General features: G+C 47.7%; 1 protein-coding gene across 3 annotated transcripts in view; it reads left to right on the forward strand.

Moving 5' to 3' along the window:
• The first annotated feature begins 5,008 nt into the window (after positions 1 to 5,008).
• The window catches only part of arhgef17 (Rho guanine nucleotide exchange factor (GEF) 17), a 71,454-nt gene continuing 65,125 nt past the window's right edge, over positions 5,009 to 11,337 (forward strand). The window contains exons 1-2 of one of the 3 annotated variants that reach the window (XM_085795521.1): positions 5,253 to 5,834; positions 5,865 to 10,864. In XM_085795521.1, the coding sequence (XP_085651647.1) occupies positions 5,486 to 5,834; positions 5,865 to 10,864 (5,349 nt within the window). In that variant the 5' untranslated portion in view covers positions 5,253 to 5,485. Of the gene's footprint in view, positions 10,865 to 11,337 lie in introns of all 3 variants that reach the window. The other 2 variants (XM_085795522.1, XM_085795520.1) reach the window with 2 other exon arrangements.

Consider the following 11,337-nt stretch of genomic DNA (forward strand, 5'->3'; position numbering starts at 1 on the left):
TTGTCTTGTTTATCGGGCAAATAACTATTAACTTGATACATGTACATGTATTGAATTTCCATATGACATAAGGATAATAATTGTATCTTAAATCAATTTAAATTTTTTTCCTAATTTTTTTTTTTTGTTTTGTTTTACAAATATTTCTAACCCTTACAAAGATTTATGCATGTATGCCAGTATTGCAGAAATATATAGCACAAAATCTTCCATCCCAAACCCTGTCAATATGAAATGGTATTAAACACTTCAATCCAAGGTCTACAGAATGAGAAGACATGTTTAAACTTAATGAGAAAGGAAAAGAAAAAACACATAAACATTAAGAACTTCTATATTCATGTTACTAATGTTAAAATAATTAAATTATTTTACATTTTAATATGAGTAATATTTAATATGTCATTTCATACACTTATGTACTCACATGTATGTGTGATCGTAATATTATACATATATGCCTATTTTACATTCCTGTATGGGTACTACTGCTTGAAGTAGGCTACTGTACCAGTTACCTACTGAGCTAGCGCGGGCGCTAGCGCCGGCGCTACTTCCGGTACGTCCGGAGTAATATTACCGTAACTCCGTCAGAGTTCGCCCAATCTGAAAAATTAAAACGGCATTGGAAAGCCTAGGCTTTGCACTTTCCAGTGCTATGCTGTTCATTACGGTAGCTGCCAAGCCTATGACGTAGCCCCGCGGAGCAAAACATCGGAAAAATCGCGAGAGCGCAACGTGACTTCACAATACCGTAAATCGTCGAGTTTTGCTCCATCTGAAAAATTCCAATGCGAGCAGAGAGCTGAGAAGATGTGTTTTGCGCTTATACTTCATGTATTACCGTAATGCCGCTAATTTTATTTTGAAAGGAGGGAAAACTGAGAGAGCGAGAGAGGAGACTTGAGAAGACAGTGATATTGTGAGATCCCGTAGTATTTTTTTGGTGAAAAGTAGTAAGAGAGAGTTTGTGTGTGTCAGAGAGGGTGTGTGAGACAGAGACAGTGTGTGTGAAGGAGAGATCGTTTGTGTGTGTGTGAGCTATCGTGTGTGTGTGTGTGTGTGTGTCTGTCTGTCTGTCTGTCTGTTCGGTCGCGATGTCGGACAGACCGTCAAGGACCGTAAAGCGGCCAGCACGATTGATTGAGGAGGAGAGCGATTTGGAGGATGCTTCGTCGGAGCTGAGGTGAATGATTGACAACACACATCAACATCTAGAGACTCAAATGTATTATTATTACTTGTATATTTGTCATAGAGTGTGCTATAATGTCACATACACATAATTTGTCCAACTAAATTATTAGTTTTATCATGTTTGTTGTTGATATGGAGCGCTTTTTGTGTCTGGCATAAATATTATTATTATTATTAGCCTATTATCCGTAAAAAATATTTGATTGTGGTCTAATAAAAATTAAGATTTTCATCAGATTCTATCCATGTTACTTTCAGTGATCAGCCCTCTGATGAAGAGTCCTCCAGTGACAGGTACTGTATTGACATTATGCCTGTTATAAAATGATTTGTTTTGTATTTTTGTGGATTTGTTATAGAAAAACCTTTATCTGTCCCTGAGTGAAATTCAAGAACATCGAAAACACTTACACTGTACATGCACCTGAATGTTTTTTGGATTATGTGTGCTCAACTGTGGAACTACCTGTAATGTTTTTTCTCTATTATTTTCAGTGCTGTGTCATCCTGCAGTCATCCCAGCGTCCCACAGCGTGGGAGAGGGAGTTGCCGAGGCAGAGGCCGCGGAGTTCCTCCTCAGCACTCACCTCCACATCAGCGGTGGAAGACAGTTGAGGACCCTGATGAGCCAGCCCCTACTCCCCCCAGATTCTTTCCAAGACGGGCCCCCGGTGTCCAACCCCCTTTCACCCTGAGTAACCCCTCACCAGGTGAGATCTTTTCTCACTTCTGTGATGCTGAGGTTCTCCAGCTCCTGGTTGAGTGCACGAACAAGAAGGCAGTGGCTAATCTGGAGAAGGGGAAGAAGTTCAGTTGGACACCGGTTTCAACAGATGAGATCAAGAAATTCATTGGCATGCTGCTATATATGTCTGTGGTCCGCCTCCCACAGATCAGTGACTATTGGCGGCAAGCGACAATTTTTCATGTTGAGTGCCCTGCAACCGTCATGTCCCGCGACCGCTTCCGGCTCATTCTCAGCAACATTCACATGAGTGATCCAGAGGTCGACGCTGACAATGACACAAGGAAAGGGATGGAAAACTATGATCCAGTCCATCGTGTCAGACAGCTACTGGAGATGATCCGCATCAGGTGCCTCTCCTTCTACCATCCCAAACAACACCTGGCGGTGGATGAGAGGATGGTTGCCACCAAAGCCAGACTTGGCATCAAGCAATACATGAAGGCCAAGCCAACAAAGTGGGGGCTGAAGCTGTTTGTGTTGGCTGATGTAAATGGCTACACTGTAGATTACATCCTGTACACAGGAAAGGCCACCACATCTGTCTCCGGCAAGGGACTCTCATTTGATGTTGTCGCGTCGCTCGTCAAGAGTGAGTACCTTGGCACTGGGTACATCATATACACCGACAACTTCTACACCAGCCCCCTGCTCTTCCGCCACCTCATCCAGCAGGGATTTGGTGTTTGTGGCACATACCGAGAGGGGAGAGTTGGCGTGCCCAAACCCAAGGAGAATGCTCTGAACAGAAGGTCGCCAAGGGGCAGCATCCGCTGGGTAAGGGATGGTGACCTTTTGTTCGTAAAGTGGCAAGACACCCGGGAGGTCTCCATTTGCTCCAGCGTCCACCCGGTGTACAGCGGGGACATGGTGCAACGGTGGCAGAAGACAGGACAACACCACAGCAGAGTCTCTGTGCCAAGACCGACGGCAGTGAGCGAGTACAATAAGTACATGGGGGGGGTTGACACATCCGACCAAATGCTGAGCACAAACTCAGTTCAGCGGAAGACCAAGAGGTGGACAATCACAGTCTTCCAGCATCTTGTGGACATCTGTGTAACAAATAGCTTTGTGATCCACAAAGAGGTGTGTGCCAGCCAGCAGCTTCCCCACATGACCCGGCAGAAGTTCCAGGAAGAGCTGACAGCACACCTGCTTGGAACCCCGCTGAAGGTCTCTGTTCCTCCTCCTCCACCAACTGCCAGTCACTGCCCTGTCCCAATAAGCACTGGGAATCCATCCTCCGAGCGTTCCACCAAGGGGAGGAAAACTTGCAAAGTTTGCAAGAGGTGCACCGGCTGGATGTGCGAACTTTGCAAGGTGTCCCTGTGTCTCCAGCCAGACAGAAACTGCTACAGGCAGTACCACATTGAGGGTGGACTGTAAATATTGTACATATTGTTATATAGTTATAGTTGTATTTGACATGTGTACATGGTTTTATTTTACACATGTCACCTGTTATAGTTGTATTTGACATGTGTACATTGTTTTATTTTACACATGTCACCTGTTATAGTTGTATTTGACATGTGTACATTGTTTGATTTTACACATGTCACCTGTTATAGTTGTATTTGACATGTGTACATTGTTTGATTTTACACATGTCACCTGTTATAGTTGTATTTGACATGTGTACATTGTTTGATTTTACACTTGTCACCTGTTATAGTTGTATTTGACATGTGTACATGGTTTGATTTTACACTTGTCACCTGTTATAGTTGTATTTGACATGTGTACATGGTTTGATTTTGCACCTGATGGTTTGGTTTTGCACTTTGTTCTTACCTATGATATATAGTTGGGTTTTCCACATTTCACCCTATGGCTTGGTGTTGCTCTTTTCCACCTTATTTATATAGTTTGGTTTTGCACTTTTTCACTTGACATGTATGGCTTGGTTTTGCACTTTTTCGCCTGTGAAAAGAGTTCAATTTTGCACTGTTTTGTGGGAACCCAAAGCCCTAGACACAAAAAATCACTAAGATTGATTCCCAACATGTTTAGGTTCCCATTTCAAATGTCAAATCAGAACTTCATGTGCAATAACAGTATTTTCCTCACTAAACCCCTGAAAAAACAAAGTTCGTTTTTGTGTTTTTCTTGATTTAAACTGCTCTTGCTTCCATATTATGTGCAATAATCATTTACCAGATGTTAAAAATTAAAGTTTAACTACTCCTGGAAAAATGGGTCAAAGGAAACAGACATAGGACATTTCCTTATTATTGTATAGCCATAATAACAAAATATGTCCAAACGGCCATTTTTAACCTCAGTAGGTAAAGGGTTAATACGTTTGCGTCTAAAGTCCCATCAAAATGATGAAAGCAGGTGAATCCCTCAAGGACACAGCAGTGGAGCCAGATGCTGCAGGCTTCATTCCCGGTCAGTGGGGGGCGCTGTCGCCTGCAGCTGCTCCTCTCTGGGTGACTGTAAAGTAAAATTCCCCTCTGGAACAAAAGGACCTGTTAAGCAGACGGCCACATGGGAAGCACCACAGAGGGGTTATTGTGCATGAGTGAAAACTTTTTTCTTTGCCCCCCCTTCTCCTCCTCTGAATGCTGACACACTAATTCACCAACACCATCATAACACACTGAGGTAAAGAGCTACTGCTGAATTTGCAGTTACCAAGGTAGTGTGGCAGGTATTTAGATTAAATCAGTGTGGTTTTTACTACTAAAGACAGAAATAAAGTCAAAATTTCAACTTTATTTGAGAAGTCAACATTGTTATGTGCTGAAGTCTTCCTTGAGAAGTTTTCAAACATAAAGCAGCTCCAACTTTTTGCAAGATTGTTTAGGCCTAAGTTTTTTTTTCTGTGTAAAACTAACTCCTGCTGTCTATCTCTGGGGACAGGGCGATACTTGCATCTTAGTCTGTCCACGGTATCTGCCTTCTCCTATCAAAAAACAGAAAAAAAAGAGCTTTTCCTCTCAATCCCCGAGGGGGCTATGACAGCCCCTATACCCCAAGTCCCGCCCACACCCCCTCTGCCCTATCTCAGGCATTAACATGCACAAAAAACAACATAAGTCACGGAAAACCAAATCATGTCAAAATAAGGAATCCACAGATTTTTCTAGTGGGGCAGAATTTACAGTGAAAGATGCGTCGGGCCCGTGCAGGCGTGCTGGGCAGAGTTTAGACAGAGCTGTTGGAGGACAACAGTGGAGAAGTTGTGTTTGTGAACAGGTTGGGAAAATCTTACACACACAAAAAAAACTTTTCCTCCTTGCACGGATGCGGTTTCGCTGGGAATCGGCAGCATGTAAGTTTTGATACCAGCAGCTCTCATCTAGCCTACTATGTGAACTGTTTATCAGTCGGTCCAGTGCAGTTTGAAGCTTTGCCAACAATTAAGTTTTTTTTTTTCCCTTTTCCTTTTTTAAAGAAGTGATTGTTGTTGGGTTTTCATGCTGTTCAGGCTGCGGGGGGAATGGACCGCAGCTCTAATGAGCGCTCGGATCTGTTAATATCCGTGGAGCTGAAAATGTGTGTGTGAAATCTTAACAGAGAAAGACATGAACAATGGCAGGAAGAGAGAGGAAGAATACGGCTGTGTATCGCAGCGTCTCTTTCAAAAAGTTGGGCTCCTGGAGCGCCAACAGCTCTGAGGACCAGCAACACAAATCAGAGGATTTGGAGGCAGCTGGCGTCGCCCTTCCCCCGGAGCCCAGCAAAGCAGAACAGCTCTTGGCGACGTCTAATGTCAGTGTGTCAAGAAAAGTTTCCAAAATCTCTGCCACCACTACCACCACCACCACCACCGCCGGCCTCCCAACCGCAGAGCCAAAGAGAGCCTCCTCCACTCCTCACTCCTCTATTTCTCCATCCATTCGCCAGCTCACTGAGAAGTTCAGCAGCGGTACTGTTGGTGGTGCTGCTGCTGGTGCTGGTGCCGCTGGAGGTGGCGGTGGTTCGGCCAGGACGCGCAGAGCCTCACCGGGAGACGGGGCAGCAGCAACGCGGGGTCGCAACACTCTACCCCGGGCTCGAGCCTCCAGGAGAGACGGCTCTCTGGCTCGTCAATCTTTTCACGAGGACAGCAGTGGTGGATTTTTCCAGGATAGTGATACTACTACTACCACAACTACTACTGCGGACTTTCTCACAGGCAAAGTGCAAAAGTTTCACTCCGGCACAGACTCTGTGTCAGGCTCGGACACGGAGAGGAGAAGCGAGAGGCGGATTTTTACACATTTATCGACGGACAGCAGCGGCAGCTCCGGTAAGAGAGATTATTCACAGATCAGTGCATGTCCCTCTGATGTCAGAAAGACTTTGACCACAGATGAGGAGGAGGATGTTTCCAGTAGAGAGGTTCCTCCACTCTGTAAATCTCACAGAAGTTATCTCTCAACGCACCACACTGACTTTATACCCTTGCACGCTGACAAATGGCCCAGTGTCACCAAAATTAGACAACTTTTTGATGAGCGACAAGGCAAAGTTACAGATGCTCATGAGAGTTTAAAAGCAGCAGACAGAGGGCAACTGCAGGAGTTCAGCCCCGCTGAGAGTGCCGCCCTCTCACCTTGTATCCCTGCTAATGATGCCAGTGGCTTGTCTTTGCAGAGCAAATGTATAGTTGGAGCACAAAGCAGAGAAAGCAGTACCTCTAAAGAGACATTTTGTTTTGGTATGGACTTTAATTCCAGAAATGAGCATCAGCACTACTCGAATGATGAGGAACTAGATGTAGAGACCCAAACTTGTGGTGACAACAAAGGTTCTGGCAGAAATACTTCACAAAGCAGCAGAAGTGGCGGGCGTAGTTGCACAGGGGGTGGTCACAACCGTAGGATTAACCCATCTCCATTCAGATCTCATAGTCCCAGCACTGAGGCAGAGGCAGTCCGTAAGACCCCTGGGACGCCAGGGTTGACATCTGACCCCAACCCTGACCTTCAACCCCCTGCTACTTCGTCTTGGAGTCAGACGTCGAGCTTAGACACCTCCTCCTGCTCCTCCTCTCTCCAGCAGCCGACAGTGAGGGAGAGAAGGGATAGACAGGGGGTCGGGCTGCCCAGGGATAGTTTACATTCCTCACATAGCTCCTCTAGAGCGCCAGCCCCCACCACCTCCTCCTCCTCCTCCCCCTTCTCTGCTCTAGCTCCAGATAAAGCCATTACCTCCTCCTCCTCTACTGTAGCTCCCTCCTCTGAGCTGAGAGCCCCAGCAAGAGTTTCCTCTTCCCTCAGTTCCCGCTGGAGGTTTAGTTCTGGAGACGAAGAGGAGGAGCACAGTAGGAGAAGAAGAGGAGGTGGAGGAGGCGGTTGGAGTGTCCCCTCTGGCCCTGCTCCTTCCCTCTCCTACAGAGGAGGAGAAAGGGGCGCCACAGAGCGAGGAGCCAGCTATTTATCCCGCAGTAAGAATGGCTGGTGGGGCACTAAGGGCATTGGCAGGTCTTCAGGCAGTGAGGAGGACAGCCCTGGTTCTTTAGGCCCCCACAGTCGAGAGGCAGTGCGCCGGCGCTCTCTGAGAAAGAAGAAGAAGGTCGGTGGCGCTGCTCCAGCAACAGGCCGTGATGATTATGATGATCATGATGGCGAATCAGAAGACAGCGACAGTGACATGGCCTTGACGATGGAGCATTTAGAGAGGCATCACCAACCAAACACAGGAGGAGAATTTGTAGGAACAGTATCTCGCAGTCATTCAGTAAGAGAGCCCAGCAGTCACAGTAACAGAGCCAGGCTACAGCAATGGGAGCGCATCTCCTCACCTGCGACATCCACGACACTTCCTGGGGTATCACGGGTGTCAAAGGTCAATATCCCCCCATTTGTATCCAGTCCTGGGGGTTCATGTAGCAGTAGCCGGTACTCCAGCACTGAGACACTGAAGGAGGAGGCCCAGGCTAGCTGTGCTAACCGTGCAGAAGCAGGAGGCAATAGTAGTAGAGCTTCATCCTCGTCCATGCTGAGTAAAACTTATCATGGCAATTTTACCATGTACCGCTCCCCCAGCTTTGGCCATGGGGATAACTTCTCCCGTAGCCCAGTGTGGGTGCGCCCCAGGATTGTACCCATAGTGACCCCTTCACCTAGTGTACTTTCTAGAGAAGGTGGGTTATCCCCAGGGGTTAGAGGTAGTGAGAGCAAGCCATTAAGGAAAACAACAAGTGGGGATGAGGTAGATGATAACAATTCAAACCGAATATCCATGTCCAACCCTGATATCACCTCAGAAACTATGACACTCTTAAGCTTTTTGAAATCTGACCTGTCAGAGCTGAAGGTGCGGAAAACTAGTGGAGGCGACAAATCTGGGGTTGTGGAGGGGTCATCAGTGTACAGAATGGGGTCACGAACTCATGGTGGGACACTTTTACCTTCTGGCCGTCGTCCTTCGCTCAAAGACCTGACTGCCACCCTGCGGCGTGCAAAATCCTTCACTTATTCAGACAAACCCACAACTTCTGTTAGGTGTTACTTGGCAGGCGGCACCTCAAAGAGGAGCTCCTCTGAGCAGCAGCTTGACTTGGATGGAGAGAGGGAGGGAGGGAGGGTGTCAGTGTCAGACAGGGAAGTAGAAAGTGATGGGGGCGATTTTAGGGTAGGGGTCGGACAGAGAATGAGGGACTATGGATTTGATGATGATGATGATGAAGTAATGCCAACTCCTTTGCAGGAGAGGTATGTGCAGGAAGCCAGGCAGGTCATCCGAGATATCTGCCAGATGAGTACGAGGGAAGATGATGATGATGTAGATGTGAGGAGAACAGATGAAGATTTGAAGGATGAATGTTTCCAGGTCAAGAAAACAAAAGAGGCGAAGGATAAAGCAGGAGCGAGCGTTAAGGATGAGGCAAGGACAGATCAAGAGGCTGAGTTTAAGAACACAAAAGACAGGGATAAACATGAGAGGGAGAGAGAGAACAGGGAGAGGGAGAGGAGTGAGAGGGATGGACAAAGTATGCAGCTGGAGAAGCTAAACAGCAGGGGCACAGAGTACAGGGAGAAGGCAAAGAGACAGAGCAGAGAGACGGAGAGAGCCTTACTGAAGGGTGACTCAGAGGAAAGCATGTTCTACGATCGCTCTGTCGATGAACTCTCAGGCCATGAGTCTAGTTTAACAGATGAAGGGATCGTGACAGAGCCAGAGACGGGCCCCAGTGACCCCTCTGAGAGGTCATTCATGGGGTCAGCAGGGGCTAATTTGGGGTCTCGAATACCTAGGGATGTGCTTGGTCAGCCTGTCACCGCATGGAAGCAGTCGGCTCTCCATGAGGTGGAAGGGTTTAAGCAGCAGAGAGAAGAGATGACAGAAAACAGCGTGAGTGGTACAAATCGTCTGAATGAAGTCAGCGTACCTCCCTCCCTGCCCCTTCCTGCCCGTATGGCTGAGAGTGACAGCATTATCATGGACATGAGCGCTACTGCTGGTATCAACAATGTCAGCTCCGCTGGCGACGAGATCAACACCAACAGTGGAGTGTCGCTGGGGTCAGCCGCTGCCGCCGCCGGAGGAGGAGGAGGAGCAGGAGGACTTGAATCTCCTGCGACACCTAGTGCCATTCGTCGAAGGCGCAAGTTCTCCCCTTCTGGTAACAACGCAAGCTCTGATTCTAGTAATGGCAGTAACGCAGAATCCACGATAGCAGCTGTTGGAAATGGGGAGTCCACAGTTTACCGATCTCTCAGTGACCCCATGCCACAGAGATGCTGTTCTGTGGCAGAAGAAGGGAATAACAAGTTTTCCTCTGTGGACAGCAACCTGTTAGGATCCCTGTCTGTCAAAGGAGGAGGAGGGGCTTCAGAGGCCTCTGCTGTCGCCACACTGTCAGAGTATAAAGGCAGTGTGGCCAGTGACTTGTCAGTTTACAGTGATGGCGGGCTCCGGGATGATGCTGTGCGTGACTATAGTGGGGTGATCAGGAGCATTGTCGCTGAGCCAGGTGCAATGGACAGACTGATGACGGATGATCACGGCAATGGCAAAGCTCCCAAGAAGAAGTCGTTCAGTGACCCCAGTCGCCGTAGTGATGCCCCTTTACTTTCCCAGATTGACCCTCAGTTTAAAGGTCAGTCCAGCAGCACTCAACCAATCAGCGAGCTTGATCAGTCTGGCCAGATCCCGCCTTCCAGCAGTGAGCCAATCCTGAGTGAGCAGAGAGAGAAACTGTGGGAGTCGGAGGCAAAACCGAAACTTGCATCGTCAACAGAGGCACATCACCATGTCAACAGCAGTAACAAAGTCAAAACAGTTAGATCCCAGTCAGAGAGCGCCGCCCGCTCTGATAACCAAGATGATGAAGATAATGATGTCATAGACCAAGGTGCAGAGGAGGAGAGAGAAGAAGCGGTGAGCAGGTTTAACTTTGACCTCAAGCTCGCCGAGGTTCTGTCACCTAGAATGATCCGTCGGCCCTCCAGGAAGCGTCCAAACAGGATGGCTCACTTTTTCCCTCACGAAGACCCATTTGAGCCCCCAGAGCGGTATTCAGAGGGGCAAGAGGACAACACTGACCTCACCCCTCCTCTTCCCACTCCCTCACTGCAATCTAAAACCAAAACCAGAACCAAGCATGTCCGCCATGCCAGCGAACCCGCCACCTTCATCCCCATCTCCCCTCCTCCACAACTCCAGCCACTGAAGGAGGTGGATTGCCTCGCCGTCAGAGCCACTGCAAAGACTCATTCTTTAAGTAAGACTCCTGGAGACGAGGCTCCATCCCTGGAGGATGTGACCCAAAAATATATTCTTGAACTCAGCACTGCGGAGAGAGACACTGAGGGCCCGGGGCCTCTTCCAGCACCCAGGGATGGAGCTGGAGGTTCAGTGTCAGCTTCAGAGGGGCCCGGCGAGACCAGCGCCAGTGGAATTACAGAAGCGGGAACACAGAAGAAGGGCACAGAGGACACTCCATCCACACCTGCCCCACAGAGGACCAAGCCCAGAGTGGTGAGTACACATTTATTTTCTCTCCTTTTAGCAACGTCATGTGTGATTGAGAGTGCAAACGTGCCATCTTCTCTTGTTGCATGGTGTCATCAATGATAATCTGCTTTTCTAAAATGTGTCATGGATGCCCACATTTGAGTTTTGAGGTCATAGAAAAAGGTGAACCTTTGACAGAATCATAGTTTGGATATAGCGAGCAAATTGTTTTCTGTGACTGTAAAACACATGGTTTTGTATGAATTCATGTTTGATTTTTAATTTGGAGTGCTTTAATCAGACGTATCAAATATGGTGAAACTTGGTTTGTAGTGTCATAGTGGACAAAGATGGAGTTTGCGGTGACTTAAAACAGTGTTGACCCATACATCTGGCTTGCTCTTATGGTTTCATACCTACACAGTGCTTGTCTGTGTCTGCTGTTATGAAGTGCTTTGAGTCAGGACTCGTATGGTTACTTTCAGAGTGCATTTGGG

Source organism: Trachurus japonicus, chromosome 13 (assembly GCF_045865225.1).
Source record: "Trachurus japonicus isolate A0001 chromosome 13, Traja_1.0".
NCBI classification, from domain to species: Eukaryota; Metazoa; Chordata; class Actinopteri; order Carangiformes; family Carangidae; genus Trachurus; species Trachurus japonicus.